This window comes from Notamacropus eugenii, chromosome 2 (assembly GCF_028372415.1).
Source record: "Notamacropus eugenii isolate mMacEug1 chromosome 2, mMacEug1.pri_v2, whole genome shotgun sequence".
NCBI classification, from domain to species: domain Eukaryota; kingdom Metazoa; phylum Chordata; class Mammalia; order Diprotodontia; family Macropodidae; genus Notamacropus; species Notamacropus eugenii.
Window position 1 is genome coordinate 346,332,130 of NC_092873.1, and position 20,719 is coordinate 346,352,848.

Consider the following 20,719-nt stretch of genomic DNA (forward strand, 5'->3'; position numbering starts at 1 on the left):
GAAGGAAGGAGAAAGTTCTAAATATGGGGAACAGCATGTGGAAAAACCAAGTAGAGAAATGGAATGTCTAGTTGGAGGAGCAGTGGGGAGGCCATTGTCACCAAATCACAGAGTATGGGAGACTGAGGGGTGAAGTAAGAAGACTGAAAAGGTAGAAAGGGACCAAATTGTGGAGGGATTTTATATTTGATCCCAGAGATAATAGGAAATGATTGAATAAGGGGGAATAAATTGTGCTTTTGGAAGATCGATTTGATGGTTGAATAGAGAATGGATCAATCAGCCATCACTAACCAAAGAACTCTTAAATTTCCAAGGTAGCAACCAAAGCTACAAACACAACCCTCACGACTGCTGGTTTCTGGTTGCAGACCTGTATTTGGGGAAGAAACACAAATGCAGGAGAAAGGTCCCCGGAGATTTGGGCTTACACAGGCAAAGACACATTCTCATATCCATGGGCTTGAAGCTGTCACACTTGGAGGAGAGGAGAGAAAGTCCCTCTTTACCCAGAGCTCTAAGTCAAAGAGAGAATGGTAGAGTACCCCAAAAAAGGTGAAGGGATGGAATGTCATCATTTTTACTGCTCCTAGGTCCTACTTAGTGAGTGGCTCTTTCTGGCTCAGTCAAGACAATTAATGTAACCGTTGTCAAGGGAACCATGGGACAAATCAAGAGTTGCTGGGTTGTATAGGTGCTTTACAAGGGTCCAGAGCTCATGTTTCACAGAAAGTGGCCAGTGTAAATGCCCAGTTCAGTGAGAAGAGCACTAGTCCATCTCTGCTACACATATAGCATCCGTTCAACCTGTTCAGTCATTGTCGGTCGTGTGACTCTTCATGGCCCCATTTGGGGTTTTCTTGGCAAAAATATTGGAGTGGTTTGCTATTTCCTTCTCCAGCTCACTTTACAGATAAAGAAACTGAGGCAATCAGAGTTAAGTAACTTGCCCAGGGTCATACAGCTAGTATCTGAAGCTAGATTTAAACTCAGAAGCATGAGTCTTCCTGACTCCAGGTCCAGCACTCTATCCATTGTGCCACCTAGCTGTCTTTCTGTTCAACTTCCCCCACCTGCAATTTTCTCCTTCCCATTTCCCATCTTGAGACACTTCTTCCCCTACTCACAAACTGCTGTTCTGTGTCCCATCAAGTCTCAACACCTTCTTATCACCAGGCGCCTCTGCTGGCTTCTAGCTGGAGACTTGCTTATCTCTATCCCAGGACAGTGATTCCCTCCTCCCACCCCACCCACCCTTTCCTTTAGGAGTGGCATCTCTCCCTCAAGCCCAGAGTCAGCCAACCAAAGAAAGGAATCCTCCCAAAGAGCTGAACATTCCACTCCAAGAGGATCATAAGTAGAGCTGAAGAGGACTTTAGAGGTCATATAGTCTAAACCCCTTCAATTTATGAACAAGAAAATTGAGGTCTAGTAAGTGAGAAAGCTATGTTTGAAAGCCAGGCTTTCTGATGCCAAAGCCAGAATTCTTTACACTTAACCACACTGCCTGTCTCAGGACAGGGCAGAGACTCATGGTGGACTCAACAGCATATCAGAAAAGTTTCTCCAACCTACTGTGCCCTTCACGGGGAGTAGGTGTGGGACTCTGGCAGTGTGTAATGGTGAGTGGTGGGCTACAGCTCAAGAGGCATTTCCTCTCTAAAAATCAGCACCAATTACTGGGAACTCATTCGAAGGCAGAAAAAAGTCCCTATACCTTAGCCAGGCTAAGTCTTCTCACCAGTACCTGTTCCTCTTGCTCTACTCCCAACCCCTCATGTCACACCACCCTTCTTGGAGGGACTGAAAGAGATCTTAGAGGTCAGTGTATCTGATTCCTTCATTTTACAGGTGAGGAAACCAAGTCAAAGAGGAAGGAAAATGAATTATCCAAAGTCACATAGACAGGAAACAGACTAGCTAGAATTCAAACCCAGGGTCTCTCATTCCAGATTTAATGCACCATGCTGCCTCTCTCCCTTTCCCACTCCAATTCAACAGCCTCATGTTGGTGGCATTACTTCCTTAAAGACCTGGCTCAAAACTCACAACCTTCTCTTTTCTCCCATCCCAGTTTGATCAATTCTAAATTCCATATTTCTTCAGCATATACAGGGAAGACTATATTAGCTTGCACTTACAATCACTGACTAGTCCAACCTCTTCATTGCACAGATTTGAAAACTGAGATCCAGAAATATAATGTAATTTTTTTCAGAGTTATACAGCCAGTGAATGACAGAAATGGAGACAGAATCCAGGTGGCCTCAATCCCGATCCAGTGTTTATACCATTATTGCCTTTTATATAACTTCATTATCATTCTCTGTTTATTACTTATGGGTACCTTTGTCCTCCCCAACTAGGTCACAAACCCCTTTATGGCAAAGTCAAAAGCTTTTATATTTCATCTGTAATTCAGTCCTTCTACAATAATACTTAGATGAGGATATGATGAAATATGGTGGTCCCTCATACATTAACTGAACAAAGAACACCTGACCCAGCTCTAAAACCCTGAGGAGCATCCATAGTAAATACTGGGTGAGAGGATGGAAGAAGTGAAGCTAGCTATATGGAAGAAAAAGAACGGTCGTTAGGGTAGGAGAACATCAAAATGGAGTGTCTTAGAACCATAGAACCACAGAATACTAAAGCTGGAAGGGACCTTAGAGACCATTCAGGGATGGGTAACCTGCCACCTCAAGGCCACATGTGGCACTCTAGGTCCTCAAGCATGGCCCTTCGATTGAATCCAAACTTCACAAAACAAATTCCCTCAATAAAAGAATTTGTTCTGTAAAACTTGGACTCAGTCAAAGGCCACACCCGAGGACCTAGAAGGTCATATATGGCCTTGAAACCACAAGTTCCCAATCTATTTCCTTCATTTTACATAGAAGGAAACTGAGAACCAAAAGCTAAATGACTTGGTCAAGGTAACACACAAAGTTAATGGTAGGAAGTAGAATTGGAAAGGATTTTTAAGAACAAAGGATGTGTGTGTGTGTGTGTGTGTGTGTGTGTGTCCATCTTGCTTCTCTAGCTGTGTTTTCACTTCAAAGACAAGGACCACCTCTTTTAGTTCTGTATCCCCTACTTCCCTTAGTACAGAACCAACCACCCAGCACTTGCTCAGTTAATACTTGTTAACTGATAATCATGTTTGAACTACTTATTTCACAGGGTTAATTGGGAGAAAGTCCTTTATAAGCCTTAATATGCTACAGAAAGATGACTCATTCTGTCAGCTGACTGGGAGATGAGACACAACAGGGAGGTCCAGAAGGATGAGAAAGATGAGGTCTATTCATCTCCTCTGAAGCCCCTGGGAAAGAGAGGATGTATAGGGAGGATGGGGACCAGAGCAGGGTTTCCTGTGGAGTTATAGGGACAAGAGGACAACTCCAAGTAAGGGTTAGATGGGGAGGAAGGGTGAGAGAGAGAGAGACAGACAGACAGACAGACAGAGACAGAGACAATGAGAGAGAGAGACAGAAAGATCAATACTGACTTGGGAATACTTATGGAGAACTTGGAAGAGATCATGGAGATCACCTGGTACAACTCATTTATTTTTGTTGATAAGTCATTTTTCAATAGTGCCTGACTCTTCAGGAATCCATTGGGAGTTTTATTGGCAAAGATACTGGAGTGGTTTGCCATTTTCTTCTACACCTCATTTTACAGATGAGAAAATGAGGCAGACAGGGTTAAATGACTTGCCTAGGGTCACACAGCTAATAAGAGGCTGAGGCCAGATTTGAACTCATAAAGATGAGTCTTCCTGACTCCAGGACCAGCATTCTATCCACTAGCTGTGCCACCTAGCAGCCCTACTTGTGGATCTAGGGACAGGTAGACACCCACATTGGGGCAATTAAGTCCCTGGGACCTGAGATAACATCGGTTCATTCTTGAAACTTGTGAGTGTATTTCTCTCTACCTCAATGTCTCTATCTCTCTCCATCTTTCTCCTTGCCTGTTTTTCAATCTCTCCTTCACTTCCCTCATCTCTAAATAAGTCTCTCCATGACCACAGCTGATGCAGATCAAGTTTTGGATGAGTCTCTGGTAAGGGATGGGTAGGGGAGGAGGATGCAAGGGGTTCTCTTTCAGCCACACTCTTCTAGGGTGATGGGCCCTGGAGCCCTTGGAATCCAATCTAATCAGGATTCACCAGAAATACGAAGATAAACAGAAACAAAACAAGATTTTTTAAAAAATAATCTTTGCCCTCAAGGACCTTGCATCCTACTGAGGGATATGGGCTTTTGGACTAAGGTCACAAAGACAGTCAGGAGCCATTGTGGTGCCCACAGTGAGAGAGTTAGACATAGCATTTGGGAGAAAGCATAAAACAGTGGTAAGATCAGTGAATTTCACATCAGAAGACATTGGTTTACATGCCATCCCTAATGCTTATTATTTGTGTCACTTTTTGCAACTTCCTGAACCTCTCCAGCCTCAGTTTTTATCTCTGTAAAAATGAAAGGGTTGAATTAGATGGCCTCTAAGGTCCCTTCAAATCTACGATCTTTCATCTCATGGGAATGGGAACTCAAACATCCCATACCAGGGACAGGGACCACTTGGGAGAGTCCTGAGTCTAAACTCAGTCTTTAACTCAGTCCTTGCCAACACCACCACACGTATACACACCCAATCATTTATGTCCTGATAATCAGACTTGACCTAAGGAGGGATGAAGAAAGAATAAGAGTTAATAGAACATTACTGTGAATAAGAACAGAATTCTGACTCCCATAAATATTTCTGATCCTTAAAATCCTTCCCTTCTAAATTTCTGACCCAGCACTATCCTTTGGGCTATCAGCCAGGCCTCTCACCTCACCTGGTCAGCTACAAACCCTATCATTTTAATTGACAAACATGAAGAGGAGACTTGAGGTGAGAGACTTCATTCAGGGATGCAAAAAACATTGCAAAAAACAGACTCCAAGTTGTTATGTATGGCAGTGCCTGGTTGTTTATTTACAGAGGTGGCTGCTAAGCTAAGGAGTTTCTCATAGCTTTAGTGGGGAGACGGGCCTGGGCTCCTCTGACTCCAGTTCCACGGCTCTTCCAAGGGTTTACTCACTCCTGATGTTGTGTCAGCAATAAAAGGCCACCTCATACCTGAAAAGGCAATCCCAGAGGGAAGTGAGTGCCAGTGACTCCCTTATCAAGTTCCTGAGCATTACACCTTAGGGCAGGGAGGATGCTAGAGAGAGAGCATAAAGGGTAAGAACAAACTTGTGGACAGAGACTGCAGATAGCAAGAGAAAGAGGAGCAGGATGGGACCAAGAGGAAATAGAAGGGTTTCTCCATTGGCTCTGCTTTCTCTTTTCCATTGGCATAGCCAGAAAGGCCCAAGCCTGGAGGAATATTCTACAAATTGAGAGGGGCTAAGGTTGACAGCAGTGTGTAGATAGTGCGCAGCAGGATGAATGGGGCAAAGGAAAGAGGAAAGGAGTCTAGAAAGGGGAGCCATGAAGGAAGAGTGAGGAATAGGGAGATGCACTGTAGGAGTAGAAAGGTACCATGCCAGTGGGGCATTATGGCCCCAGTAGAACAAGAGGTTTCCTGGGCCCCGGTACTCTTGAAACCTTAGGAATGGACCTACCCTAGGGACTGTGGAAGTGCTCATACTTACCCTGAATGCCCCAATTCATCCAGACATGATGTGTTTGACAAAGGCTGAAAAAGAGGGTGGGAGTCAGGATCCTGCCCTGGTTTCTTTTCACCCTACCCCATTTCTTGCCTCTCCCAGCTCTGTGACTCTAAACTTTTCCTCCGTCTGCTCCTTTCTCAGTCCTAACCTTCTTCTCCTACCTGGGAAGGAACTTCTGTCTCATGCACTCAGGGATTCCTTCCTCACCTCATGGACTCTCTGAGCTGGATGACCTCCTGTCCAACACCCAGAACTGCACCACCAAACCTATCCCTTTCCTCAAGATACTATTCTGTCCCCATTGGGTTCTAGGTTTCAGCTTTCCAGTAGCATAGATAGAAAAGCCTAGGGATGATGGTGCTGGGGAGGGGAGAAAGGATTGAGAGGAGCTGAACATTGACAGTGTTCCTGTCCTACTCCCCTGACCTTCATAGTTAATGCAGCCATTGGCATCCTCCTGTCCAGCCATCAGCTGTTCCACTTCTGATTCAGTCATCTTCTCACCTGGAACAAGCTTAGAATCATTGACAGCAGGGAGTAGACAGTAGCCCACTTCCCTCTCCTCCCCACTATTCCATAGCTTCCCTACTTCACAGATCTGTATCCTGACATAAGAGCAGAGCTCTTTCCCAAATCTCTCATAAGAATTTTGAAAGAAAAGTATCTAGAGTAGAGTCAAAGACTAGACATTTCCTGACCCTGGGGCTCCAGCCCACCTGGCCTCAGCTACAACCAAGGGATGGACAGAATTTAAAGGGAGTCCCTGAATGAGAAGCAAGGACAGAAGAGAAATCAGAGAGCCTCTCTCTCAGCCTCCACCCATAACTCTCACCTTCTTTTATCCCCACAGGCTCATAGACTCAAAGATGGTCAGAGGATGTTACAGATCATAAAAACCCAACCCTCTCATTTTATAGATATAGAAACATTAGCTGGTAATTTTTCCATGGTCATAGAGTGGATTAGTAGCAGATCTGGGAGAAGCCTGGTATCCTAACTCCCAATACATTGTTCTACTATACCTCCTTTCCTTGACCTCCTCTTTCTCTCCTCAATGCTTAAAAACCTTATGTTGAAGAAAAGAGACTCTGTGGAAGAGCCATTCATGTGGCCAGAGAGCTGAGTTCCAACTTTAGTTTAGGCCTTCTCCCTTTTCCCCTAATCTTTCTTCCTGTTCTCCCCTTGCCCTGTCTCTCCATCCCAACACAACTGTCATTTCCTTCTTCCCTGCCCATACCTAGTGTGGCAAGGACATGGCGCAACTCAGCACCCATGACGGTGCCATTACTCTCCTTGTCAAAGACTCGAAGCCCCTCCACAAAGTCTTCATAGGTCCCCTGGTCCTTGTTGCGAGAGATATGCTGCAGCATAGGCAGGAACGTCTCAAAGTCCAGCATTTTGGCATTCATCTCTTCAAGGGGAGAGATTAGGAGAGGAGAGAAGGGGGTTGTTAAAACAGGGCAGCCCACTGGAGATGCAGACTTTCTCTGCTTATCCAAGAGCCAATCCTAGACAAATGACAGAGCCACACCTAATAACAGGATCAGGGCATAGACACAATGACCCTACAGGATAGAGTAAAGGCAAGTAAGGAAAAGGGAATGGGAGCTACTGATGAATGGGAATGTGGGAGAGGGATTCAATCTGGGTTCCAATATGGCCCTGTGCTCCCATCCCCATAATCCTGACCACTTCCAGGCTTAATGGAGATGGTTGCTGGAGGTGACATCATATATGGACAATCTACCAGTTCCCCAGCTCCCTGCTCCCTACAGATCTTCAATCTTTATTCAGATCTCATGAATGAAGAGCCAATTGGTTCTAAAGCCAGAACCAAGGAGGAAGGCAAGGAGAGGGAGCAAGAGAGGGATATGGAGGAGGGTCTGGAAAAAGCTGCCCTGACTCTCAGGGTAAAGGTGACAATGAAGTCACTTTTGAATACTGGCATTCCAAAATGAGTGTCTGCCTCCTTCTAGTACCTGAGAACAAAGAGATTGTCTTGGAGAGGAAATAAGGTATGCAAGAATGGTTAATTATTTAACAAACATACATCGAAGATGTACTATGTTCACAGTCCTATACTAAACCTCTAGTTCAAAGAGGTCACAGAGAATAAACTCTGCCTTCAATAAGCTTTTATGAAGAGCAAAACACATAAAAATGACTTGAGAAGAATTCAAGCAAATTATTATCAAAGATCCTATATTACAGAAGTATTTGTGTCTTAAGGAGACACGCAGATCTTTAGACTTAGGGAACATCTAGTAATATGCTTAGCACCATGTTTGGCACATAATAAGTGCTGAATAATTGTGTACTGGCTAATTAACTAACAACAGAAGGAAAAAAATGAGATAGGTCAGGGAAGGCTTCTTAAAGAAGATGAGTGATAATGGAGAGAAGGAGGTAAAGGAAAGCAGAGAAAGAGCATGGTCCAGATAGGGGATTGGTTTGTATAAGGAAGTAGCAGCTCAAGTCCTGGTGTGGCCCTGGATATTGAAAGGCAGAAAGAGAGTGGGGTTTTAATACCCTTGGCCCTGACCCTGACCCTGACCTTCAGGCTTGGGCTTGCCCAGCACCCGGAGGACCTCAGCATTGGTGGGGTTCTGGCCCAGGGCACGAAGCACATCCCCACACTGTGCATATGTAATCTTCATCTCTCCAGTTGGTGTCCGATCAAACAGCGAGAAAGCCTCCTTGAACTCTGTAGAGAAAGAATATGGCTAGAACCACTCTTGTGCCAAATAGATCTCATACAGTCTTGGACCTGGAAAGGACTTCAAAAGACCCCCTAGTCCAACCCTCTAATTTTACAGATGAGGAAACTGAGACCCAGGTAAGGTAACTGATTTGTCCTAGATTACATAGGGAATTGTGAACATTGAGATTTGAGCACAGGCCTTTTGTGTTCTTTCCAATGTACCACAACGGTCAGGGGGCAGGTACCAAGCTAAGGGCAAATAGGTGAATAGAGTGCTGGGCCTGGAGTCAGGAAGACCCAAGGTCAAATCTAGCCTCAGACACTTATTAGCTGTGTGACCCTTGGCAAGTCACTTTACCCTGTTTGCCTCAGTATCTCTACCTGTAAAATGAGCTGGAAGAGGAAATGGCAAACCACTTCAGTATCTTTGCCAAGAAAGGGATCATGAAGAGTCAGACATAACTAAACAACTGCAAGAAGTTAGTGAGAGGGTAATCTTATAATTCCTATATATCTCCCACCTGGGATTGATTATATATCTACCAAAATTAGGGAATTTTGCACCTTGGGCCAAGGGGCAGAGCAGGGGAGTGGAGTGGATGAACTCACCTGGGGTGCAGCCACTGAGAGACAGAAAAGGTAAAGAGACACCTTTGAACACCACAATATTTCTATGCTACTAGAGGACTTTCTGGCTTGGGGAGAGGCTGGGCAAGGGGTGTAGTTCAGTCAGAATGACTGAGCTGAAGCTGCTAAGGGTGGAGCTGGGCAGGGAAGAGCTTACCTAGGGTACAAGGGAGGGAAAAAAGTGCTCCAGAAAGTTGCTGTTAGAATCCTTTAAACTGTATCACTCTGGAACAAAGCCCCAGTCGCCCTGCCTAGTTACAGCTCTAAGCTATAGTCATGGCTGTTCACAAGGCTTTGAGTATCCAGGAAGGATCAGTAGTGAGATATAAGGACAAAGAGTCCCTAGGGTCACAGAGCAGATAGCTGGATGTCTAAGGGACAGGAGGAGAGGCAATACTGGATTCATAGCAAAAGGCTGATCTACCTCATTAATTTAAATTCCAATTTAGAATTTGTGATAATTCCATGGACTCAATAGCTGAAATGTACATTACGCAAAAAGTATTTGCTAAATGTATTAATGTGTTGTCAAAACCCAGAATGCAGTGAGAATGTTCAAAACCACTGGAGAACAAACTGCTTTTTAAATTCCATCACGTACTTTAGAAGCACTCACTGATTTACAAGAACTGACAAATTACAAATCATTATACGTATTAAAACAGCTCCCTCAAAGTCATCTGTTTGACATTTTACCATCCCTTTCTAGGCATTTACTATTTGAAACGAAAGTGTATGCTGTCACTTGGACGTAATGACATTGCATTTCTCTAGTATTCTCTAACCCAGTGGATCATAGATCTTATAGACTCTTGGAGCTGGAAAGGACTCTGGTCCAGTCTGGTTGTCCTCCACTCCTCCTTCATTAGTTCGGTTAGTGAGATGTAACTGAATAAACTAATAGATAGATGAATGTGGAGAGATAGCATGACGTGGTGATCTCAGAGTCAGCAAGACGTGGGATCAAGACCTGACTCTGACACATAATAGACGTGTGATCCTGGGCAAACGTTTCAGTGGCAGGCACCTCTCAGTGACCTTAAATGGCAGAAAAGTTTCCTACAGAAGTTTCTCTCCTACAGTCCTACAATTGATGAAATCATAGCGCTAGTTTTAAAAAATAAACACATATACATGCACATATTAGCATACTTACCCATATTTACTGAGACAATTGATAGGTGTGTATGTATGTACGTATGTGTGTATTTGGACCCAGATGGCAGAACCTGAAATCTGATGGTCTAGTTCCAATCAAATCCAAGTTCTCAGTCCTTTTTTTGAAACCCTATACATCTTCAGGGATAATCTATTTTCTAATTTTTTCCCTAGATTTGCTTGTCCTATCATTAAGTTAGTTCAGACCTGCAGTTGAATGACTCTGTGTTTTGCAGGGGTCAGTAAGGTCAATTTTGGGTGCCCTGTGTGTTGCAGGGACCAAAAAAAGTTTTCACCAGGGACAATTTAGTTTGTTGACTGAGATAAGAGGGTGACTTCTAGTCAACCCTTACTCCTCTTTAAAAGAAGTCATGGGAGCTCCTCTGGGTCTAGAATTTCTCTCTAAGAGATGAAGCTTGCTTTTTCCATTTCTATTTCTCATTCTTGTTAGTTGTTCAACTTTCAATTTAAAAAACTATTGTATTGGGACCTTATAAGTAATAAATAACCACTAACGTATAATAAGCTTTGTAAAATGTCTTTTATTTATTGAATTTGTGCATCTAGCATTGTCAGATGTTTGGCTGAGCCTGTCCCTGCGCTGAGACAGTCCCTTCCTGTCCTGAACACAGACAATTTGGGTTTGGGATCACATTCAGTCCTGGATAGCCTGCTTCTGGTGAGGAGTTCCTTTTTCTTTCCTTTCATTGGCTCATTAATAAATCCCCAGGGATAGTGTTAATTATAGTAAAAGTTATAGCTCAGAAGTCTAAGGTTTCCCCAAACAGGGGGAAGGAAAAAAGATATTCTATGTATAAATATGAATTGGGTATGGGACAGAATTGCTATACAGTAAGAAATACTTAACATGGAAAAATTGTAGCTTGCAATAACAGAAATACCAAGATTTCACAACCTAACATAACTCTTGCTACACTTGGCTAGGAGGCTAATATTTAAGCCTCATAAGGACATAGGACAGTTTTGCAAGGCCACTTATCAGACGTTCTATATCTCACCTCAGCACTGCACTATCTAACCATTCCCGAGTGCTGTCTACTTGTTAAACAGACCAGGCTTAGGCCAATCCTCCTGTCAGTGGACATTAGTCCATCACATAGAAGCTTCTCCTGTCAACCACTGACACTTTAGGGATACCTCTGCCGCTAAACTCAAGGGCCTCCCTGAATTTTCAGACATACAGAACACCTAAGATATCATAAAGGAAACATAAAAGAAGCAGAGGCTGCCAGAAACCAACACATAAGTTCACCTAGTTGTGTTCCCTGGCACTAGCTGCCTAAGTCTGAAATGGTCTTCCTCCTCACCTTAACTTTGTGTAATTCACAATGCCCTTTGGGATCAGGCCTCTTAAAGAGGTTTGTCTTAATTCTTCCAGGTACTAGTATTTCACCTGCCATGCATGAAATTACTTATTTTGTACGGATTTCACATTTACTCATGTTTACATATTGCTTTTGAAAGCAGACTATACAAGGTCTCACTGAGCAGAATCTGTCATTTTTATTTTTGTAATCTGGCACCTAACAGTACCTGACACACTCAGGTGTTTTTGTGATTAAATAAACGTATTTTGTGGCTGAATTCTATTTCTAAGATTCTGAGATTCATCTGGAAAATAAGAGGGATGAGACTTAAGTGTAAGACTTATGATTTCATTGGTATAGGGAACACCTGGAGGAGAAAACTCTCCACTTAGAGAGCTGCCCAGTACACTGAGAAGTTAAATGACTTGCCCAGGGTTATACAGCCAATATTTATCAGAGGCAAAACTTGAACTCAGGGCTTTCTGGCTCTATAACCTGTTCTTTGTCCACTATGTTATTTCTCTAAAGCAGAGATTCTTAACCTTTTTTGTGACATAAAGATCCCTTTGTCAGTCTGATGAAACCTATGGACCCCTTCTCATAAGGGCTTTTATGTGCATTAAATAATATACACAGTGGCAACTAGATGGCACCATGGATAGAGCATCAGGAAAACCTGAACTCATGTCCACCCTCAGACATTTACTAACTGTGTGATCCTGGACAAGTCACTTAACCTCATTTGTCTCACTTTTCTCATCTGTAAAGCGAGCTGGAGAAGGAAATGGCAAACCACTCTAGTATCTTTGTCAAAGAAAAGCTCAAAGAAAACTCACAAAGAGTTAGAAATGACTGGAAAAAAATAGCTAAACAACAACAAATAAGATATATAGGCTCACAAAGGAGTTCAATTATATAAATATACAGTTATGAAAGTATTTTTTCATGAACCTAAATTTAAGAATCTTGCCCTAAATGATCCCTTAAAAAATCCTTCAAACTCTAAAATCCCATGATCCTATGTACATGTGACATCTCCAATTCTGTTGGACCCTCTACACAATTATTAATGAAATTCTGCTAAGGAAGTTTAGAAAGGAGAGGGAGAAATCAACTGTGCCCTACTAATGAACCCATTTCTCCCTATATTCCGTCCTGGCTTAATGGATAGACTGGAAAGAGCCCAAAATGATTGTGAGTCAGCCTGTGAAAAGTTCAGCCTAGTCCTAGGGTTTATTTAAAGGAGCGTGACATACACCCATGGTCCAAGGACTAATCTGTCTTTGGTACTCTGCATTAGTCAGACTTTGATTCGAGTGTTCTGCTTGGTCCAGTTTGGTCACCATACTTTAAAAGGTTCAGAGAACTGGGATGGACCCAGAGAGGGAAAGTGGCTCAGATGAGGAAAGGCTATTAAAAGAATCACAGCATTTAGCTTAGAGAAGGGGTTAAGAGGTCATTTAATTACTCCCTTCTTCCATTTGAAGGGTTTTCAGAGGAGGATGCTAAAACGAATATAGAATGTCAGAGCTAAAAGGGACCCCAGGGATCATCTAGCCATACCTTCTCATTTTACAGGTGAAGAAATGGAGACCCAGACTGGTTAAGTGACTGGCTCACAGTCACACAACCAAACTAGTGGCAAAACTTGGGATTAGGATCCATCTGCTGACTCCCAGGCTGCAGTTCTCTCCACAAAGCCACATGTGGATAGTTCTTTGTGTCCAAAGAAGTTCAAACAAATGGCTATGGGTCAAAATGAAGTCCAAAGGGATTCCAGTTGGATACAAGAAAAACATTTTCAGTCAGTGATAATCCACTCTAATGGGCTAGTGAGTCATGAACCCTGAAGATAAAATAATCAAACAGGAGTAGTGTGTTATAATTGAAAGAACACTAGAGCCAAAGATAGAAGACCTGAATTTGAATCCCAGTTTGCTACTTGTTAGGTGGATGCTGCTGTTGCTGCCATCAAGTCATTTCAGCTGTGTCTGACCCTCTGTGACCCCATTTGGGGTTTCCTTGGCAAAGATACTGAAGTGCTTTGATCTCTCTTTCTCCCCCTCATCTTACCGATGAGAAAACTAATGCAAACAGGGTTAAATGACTTGCCCAGGGTCATATAGCTAGTCTGAGGCCAAATTTACTTATGAGGAGGCTTCAATTCAAGCCAAGTGCTCTATCCATTGCATCACCTAGCTGCCCCTGTTAGCGGGGTAGCCTTGTTTAAATCACTTAACCTCTCTGGAGTCCAGTTCTCTCATCTGCAAAATGAAATGCAGCCCTAAGGTTTGATCTCTAAAGTTCCCCTCCATGGCTGAATCCTCTGAATCCTTTGCAGTGACTAGCTCAGTCCCAAACATTTTAAAGATGTAGCATCCTACCACAGTCTGATTCTGTAACCTTCCCTCATATATAGGTGAAATTTTTTAAAATTAGTGTCACTGTTAGAATTTATGGAGAAACTTTGGGATATCACAAAATCAGAGCTAGAATCACTCCTTAGAGATGTACATGAGCCTTCTATTGTATATTTAGAGGTTACTTGTTCAATTGCTCCATTTTGCAGATGAGAAAAATAGGGTCTAGAGAGATGAGTTGGTTTGCTCAAGCAAAAGAGTCAAGAATCAGACTTCACTCCTCTGACTCCAATGTTTGTTTTTCTTCCTTTTTTGAGGCAAGTGGGATTAAGTGACTTACCCAGGGTCACATAGCTAATAACCGTCAGAGGCCCGATTTAAAGTCAGGTCCTCCTGACTCCAGTGCTCTATCCACCGTACCATCTAGCTGCCCCTGTCTGTTTGTTTTTCCCATTTTACCTTGATGCTTCTCTTACCTACCTGAAAGCCAGAATCCTCTTCATTTTCTTCATCTTCTCTCTCTGGCTTCCTTCAAGGCCTAGCTGAAATCCTGCCTTCTAGAAGAAGCCTTTTCTAATCCCCCTCAATGCTACTGCCTTCCCTCTGTTGGTTATTCCCAATTTATCCCATATCTGTCTTGCTTGTACATAGTTCATGTTTGCATTGTTGTCCCCTTCCATTAGAAAGTGAGTTCTTTGAGGTCAGAGACTGTCTCCTGTCCTTCTTTATGTCCACAGCGCTTAGCCCAGAGCCTGTTACAGAGAAAGCACTTAATAGATGTGTATTGATTGACTTGTTGACTAACTGGACCAGATGATCCCTCAAGATTCTTTCCAGCCACAAGAATCCAAGATCCTATGCCTTTAAAGCATTTATGGAGCTGAAAGGGATCCCTGAAGTCAGATATAACCATGATGGAGGGCCCTTTTTTATTTTTGAACCAGAATGTTGGTACCAGGTGAGGGTGATGTCATTCTTCATAGCTTTAAAACTGCTTTGCCTCCTATTCCCTAGGGATTTCATTATGGAGGGGGGCCCTGTAGCTAGGATACACTGGAGCCCACAAAGGGGAAAAGAGAATAAAAGACAAGTGAGTCATTTACCTGGGATAATGGCAGGGTTAGGGAGAGCTGAGTATTAAATCTGCTAACCTGGTATAGGCCTATTCTGGAAGACCTTATAGTGGGAGTTTGGGAAAGGTGGTAGTGATATCAGAAATGCCTTGGACTGAATGAGTACGGAGTAAAAGGAAACATTGCTTCTCTACTCCAAGGACCAGATGGGGTAAAACTTTCTCCCAGGAAACTGAACCCCTGCCAAGATACAGTTCATCAGCTTGGATATAAGAGACTCAAAGCAAGTGACCATGGCTACTTCTTAAGGTTTCAAAATAACTTGGCTAGAGGACTAAGCAACTGTCAGAGGTTCTGGGAGACTCTTGGAGAATTTAGACAGGCCTTCTCTAGGGAGGTGTAGTTCTCATCAAAAAAGGGGACAGAGGCCACAGCAACAGCAGGGAAGGAGGGGTAGTACTCACCTTCTATCTGATCAGCAGTGAAATCAATCTGCGGGGAGAGAGAGAAAAGAGTGGTGAAGACTATTGATGGAAAGAAAACTCCAACTATTGTATTATAAAGTGTATGATGGGTGTGAGCCTGGATCTCCCTAGATACTGGCTAGCTGAGGAGCAAGCTTATGGTATATTCTGTGTAAGAGAATGGAATGGGAGAGAAAAGGAAAAGGGAGGGGTACAGAGCGGACCAGTGAATGGAAGGGGATAGGAGGGAATAAGGGAGAAGGAGGAGTCAAGGATGACTGAGAAATTACAAACCTCAGGGATTGGAAGGATGGCAGTATTCTTACACAAATTAAGGTGGATTTGAGGATAAAGAAAATTAGTTCTGTTTTGGACATTCTGAATTTGAGAATATCTCTTACTTTCATCCCCTTCTCTCCACTCACTTATCCCCCACCTGAGTTTAGGCCCTCATCACCTGTTGTCTAGACTTCTGCAATAATCTAACCGGTTTCCCTGCCTCAAAACTCTCCCTATGCCAATGTATAATTCACTGCCAAAGTGATTTTACTAAAACAGAAGTGTGACCATGTCATTCTCCTACTCAATAAACTCCAATGGCTCTTTGTCTGCTCTCAGATTAAACATAAGCTCCTCTGTTTGGCATTTAAAGCTCTTCGTAACCTGACTCCAACTTAGCTTTTTGACTTTATTATATATTATTGCCATTCATATATGCTATAGTCCAGACGAACTGACCTCTTTACTGTCTGTCATGCAACATACTTCATCTCCCATTTCCTTTCTTTGCAAGGGCTGTTCCCCATGCCTTGAATACACTGTCCTATCACCTCTGCCTCTAGTTTCCTTCAAGATCCCCCTCAAGTTCTGCTTTCTACATTAGGTCTTTCCTGATTCCCCCCAGTCTCCTAGAACTCCTCTGCAATAAAGGAAGGAAGGGAAAAAGAAAGGAAGGAAGGAAGGAAGGAAGGAAGGAAGGAAGGAAGGAAGGAAGGAAGGAAGGAAGAAAGAAAGAAAGAAAGAAAGAAAGAAAGAAAGAAAGAAAGAAAGAAAGAAAGAAAGAAAGAAAGAAAGAAAGAAGGAAGGAAGGAAGGAAGGAAGAAAGAAAGAAAGAAAGAAAGAAAGAAAGAAAGAAAGAAAGAAAGAAAGAAAGAAAGAAAGAAAGAGAAAGAAAGAAAGAGAAAGAAAGAAAGAAAGAAAGAAAGAAAGAAAGAAAGAAAGAAAGAAAGAAAGAAAGAAAGAAAGAGGAAGGAAGGAATTGCTTTGTGTTTATTTTGCATATACCTATATAGGTACACAGATAGCTAGATGACTCAGTGGAAAGAGCACTGGGTCAGGAGTCAGGAAGACCTGAGTTCAAATTTGGCCTTAGATATTTACTAGCTCTGTGAGTGTGAACAAGTAGCTTAACCTCTGTTTTCTTTAATTCACTAAAGAAGGAAATGGCAAACTAGTCCAGTATCTTTGCCAACCCTTTGTATAGTATTGGTGTGCTATGGTCCACAGGGTCATGAAGAGTCAGATGTAACTGAACAACAAATATAGGTACACATTTGTCTCCCCTACTGTAATTTAAGCTCCTTGAAGTCAGGGACTGTTTCATTTTTGTTATTGTATCTGCAGTACCCAGCACAAGATTTGACATGATGCAGGTGCTTAATAAATACTTATTAATTAAGGATTAAATAGAGAGAGGGACTGGATAGAACCTGGACCTGTGATTTTACTGGTAAAGAAAACTCCCATTTGAAGACGCTCCCTCTACCAAATGAAAATCACCATCTTCTCTCCACATACGGGTCATTGATTGACTTGACTAATTATTATCTCCATTTTCAAATAATACTCATAAAAGTTCTTGAGATCTTAGAATTAGATATTGAACTGAAATAGACTTTAGAGATCTTTTAGTCCAATCCCCTCATTCTGTAAAAGAAGGTACTTATTATATAGAGGTAAAATGACTTGTCCAAAGTCACAGAGATACTAAGTGGCAGAACTGGGTTTCCTGGTCACCTGCTCTTTTTTCATTTCACCACACAAGAGGAATAGAGGGTGGCTTAGAAGTGGGGAGGAGGTTGGTGCTGAAAGATGGGTATAATTATAGATTCTTTTTTTCCCCCCTCCCAAACTCAGAGAGCCTCATTTAGAGTCCAAATCTGTCAGAATTCAGACAAATTGTTGGGCTGACATTTTACTGTTTCACAATATATGAAATAAGAGGCTTGCTATTCCTAAGAACAATGTGAATAAGTTTGCAGGGGGCACATTTGAAAAGTCACCAAAACAAACCAGTTTCTCAACACTTTTAAGGAATGCCAGCAGCGTGGGACACAGTAGTGTGCAGAGAGCCAGGTCGGTGTAGGGAGCACAAGGTAAGCAAACCATTGGGATTTCTTAATCTGGGATCTGTGAACTTGTTTCAAAAATCCTTTGATAATTATACTTGAATATAATTGGTTTCCTTTGTAACGCTTATATATTTTATGCATTTAAAAACATTATTCTGACAGGGTGTCCATAGGCTTCACCAGACTGCCAAAAGGGTTTTGTAGAATGGAATATTTTGTGGGATGTGATGGGAGAGGAGAAGGAAAGGGAGGGAAGAAGAGGGGGCAGGACAGAGGAGGGGAGAAGTGAATTAGGTGGAGAGGGGAGGTATAAGGGAGAGGCAGGAGTCAAGGATGGTTGAGAAATTTCAAACCTCAGTGACTCATGAGGTTTGGCATAATACCAAAAGAAAAAAGAAAAGAAAAGGTTAAAAACACCTTGGGGAGAGAGATGGTCCAGAGAGAGGTGGTGGACAGTTCGCTGGTTTCTCTGACTCATATGCTGAAATAGTTGCCAGGGTCAAAGGAGGCATCATTGTATAGCCAGAGAGTCCAGCCTGGCAGTGGCTGTCCAAGTGGAGTGGTGCTTAATCCCAACATGATAAAGAGAATAGCAAAGGGCTGTCATGATGAGTAGATTTGTACCTGCCAGGTTCTGCCCATAAAGGGAGAGAGACAGATAGCATGCAAAAGCCTCTGGACCCTTTTAGGACTAAGCCCAGAATAATCCTGGACCTGGTCACCTTCCCTCCATCCCTGTCTATCCCCAGCTCTGTCCTGAGGGCTGAGTTCCCTTGTCTCCTGTCCCACCCCTCCCCTAGCCCAGTTATAAATAGCTCTCCCTACCAGTGACAGCTCGACCTCCCTCATTTTGGTGTGGAGGCTTAAAATTGTTCCATTCCTGAGGAGACTCCTGGTCACTCTACCCCAACTCCCCACTTCTTTTAGCTTCCTCTCCCAAACTAATTCCTTCCACAGTCTGGCCTGTGAGCTTGGACTAAACTAAGTAGCCAGGTTGGTGGGGGTCACACCCATTCTAAGGAAAGGAACATTCATTCCTCTGTGGTGGCTGAAGGCAAGAGAGATAAAAGGTAAACAGATTTCCCTTTTCTAGGTTCAACCCTAGGAGTAGCCGTACCCTATCATACACTGACTCCTGTGCGGTCTGAGTAGAGGTTTATCAAATGCACCAGAGAAGAAACAAGATAGAAAACTCTTAAGCTTGATATGGTGGCAGTACCATCAACATGCTGAGCACAGCCAGAGTACTGATGTTAGCCTCAGCTACAGCTGTCCTAGGAATGACATTGGAAGGAGTTAGGAATGTGAATTAACAGAGAATGGGGAGAGCTTGCCTAAATGCTTCTCACCCTTTAAGACCGAACACTCCTACTCCACTAAACCTTCCCTGGCCAACCTATAAGGATCTCTCCTTCTCTCCTCTGAGCCCCTCTAACTCTTATTACCTAAGAAATATGATATAGTTGAGAGAGCACCAGATGTAGAGTCTGAAGACCTGGGCTCAAATCCTGACTCTTTGACTTGCTAGCCTGTATGACCTTAAGCAAGTAATTCCCCTCTCTGATGCTCAAGTTTTTCATCCATAAAATAAATGGGTCTATAAAGACTTTCCAGACCTAAATCCCATGAGCTATTAACTTGGCACTTATCATATACTGGTTTGTAAGATAAGTTATCGTTTTATGTCTGTGTATGTCTATCCTTCCCAACTAAATCAGCTTCTCAAAAGCAGGAACTATCTTAAAAAAAAAACAAAACAGAAACTTCTTTGCATGTCCCAAAGTCCCTAACATAGTGCTCCGAACATAGCAGGCACTCAGTAAATGTGTCTCTAGCAACTGATTAAAGCCCAGGGTCATTGGACAGTGACACTTCCCCTTCTGGGCTTCCAGTTCCTCTCTATCAATGGTTCTTAACCTGAGCTCTAGTGAACTTGCTATTGTTTTTTACAATTGTTGGATAACTGTATTTTAATATAATTGATTTCCTTCATAATCTAATGTATTTTACTTTATGCACTTAAAAATATTCTTCTAAGATGGGGTCCCTAGGCTTCAAAAGACTGCCAGAGAGGTTCAAGACATAGAAAAAGATTAAAAATACAATGCGCCTATTCCCTAGGGCAGATACATTGTAATATTCTGTCCCAATAAATTTATTAAGCCCAGAAATGCTCTTCCCCAATATATACACCCACCCTATCCTCTCAAGCAAAAGGTCCTTGATCCCCCTCCTCCTAATTACATGCATCTCACCTTCACACTCTTTGGGTCAAAGGCAGGTTCTTTGAGGGCTTCTGGAGCAGGAGCTGGGGCTGGGGCTGGCGCTGGGGCTGGGGCTGTGGCTGTGGCTGGCTTGGCTGCCTCCTTCTTGGGCTCAGGCTTCTTGGGAGGCATGGCGCTGCAATCTCTGGTGGAACTGGAAACCCTAAGAGGAAGCAAGAAGAGCCTGGAAGACAGAGACAGGAGCCTTGAGTTTCTCTGCCCCTTATATCACTGACCTGAACCCCCCCCCCCCACCAGGGGTTGGGCCAGAGCAAGAGCAACTGTCACTGACTATAAAAGGAAGAAACACCCACAGGGTCCAGCTGACAATTGTCCATTGTCACCAGATTTGGGGCCACCAACCCCCACCTTCTCCTTCCACCATACCCCTGGCATCCAGGCCAAGAAAGGCTGCCCTCTTCCTGTTGCCTGGGAGAAACACAAGAAACACAGAGGGAATGGGGACCAGGGCCCCCTTAAAAATGTCAGAGTCTGACCACAGTGATGAGCCAACACATAGCAGCTGATAACCCCACACACAAAGCTCAGGGGAGTACGGGGCTTTTTTTAGCCCCTCCTGGGCGGGGGCTGCCCAATGCACATTCCTTTTAGGCAGAGATCTGTTCTGTACCCTCCACTCTCAACACTCTCCAGGGGGCTCAGTGAAAGCAGATGGACTGAAGGATAATGAATCCATTCTAGGGACTGTCCCCTTACT

At 43.2% G+C, this 20,719-nt stretch overlaps 1 protein-coding gene across 2 annotated transcripts; it reads right to left on the reverse strand.

Annotated features, from left to right (window-relative positions):
• Positions 1–4,964: 4,964 nt before the first annotated feature.
• Positions 4,965–20,212, reverse strand: MYL4 (myosin light chain 4). 2 transcript variants are annotated; one of them, XM_072645915.1, is made up of 7 exons: positions 19,993–20,211; positions 15,387–15,414; positions 8,230–8,379; positions 6,913–7,086; positions 6,102–6,179; positions 5,658–5,701; positions 4,965–5,139 (listed from the first exon to the last, which is right to left on the reverse strand). In XM_072645915.1, the coding sequence occupies exons 1-6, from the start codon at positions 20,131–20,133 to the stop codon at positions 5,673–5,675; spliced, it is 600 nt and encodes a 199-aa protein (XP_072502016.1). In that variant the 5' UTR covers positions 20,134–20,211; the 3' UTR covers positions 4,965–5,139; positions 5,658–5,672. The 2 variants fall into 2 exon arrangements, with proteins under 2 accessions (XP_072502016.1, XP_072502017.1); XM_072645916.1 differs by lacking the exon at positions 6,102–6,179 and having other exon boundaries at positions 19,993–20,212.
• Between the last annotated feature and the right edge of the window lie 507 nt (positions 20,213–20,719).

What these genes read in the sequence shown, in the direction of transcription:
- MYL4 (XM_072645915.1), bottom strand. Translation starts at nt 20,133, where the DNA reads ATGCCTCCCAAGAAGCCTGAGCCCAAGAAGGAGGCAGCCAAGCCAGCC. An exon ending in GGGCAAGCCCAAGCCTGAAG is followed by an intron (nt 7,087 to 8,229) that starts GTCAGGGTCAGG and finishes CTCCCCTTGAAG; the next exon opens with AGATGAATGCCAAAATGCTG. An exon ending in TGGCTGCATTAACTATGAAG is followed by an intron (nt 5,702 to 6,101) that starts GTCAGGGGAGTA and finishes CCTCTTTTTCAG; the next exon opens with CCTTTGTCAAACACATCATG.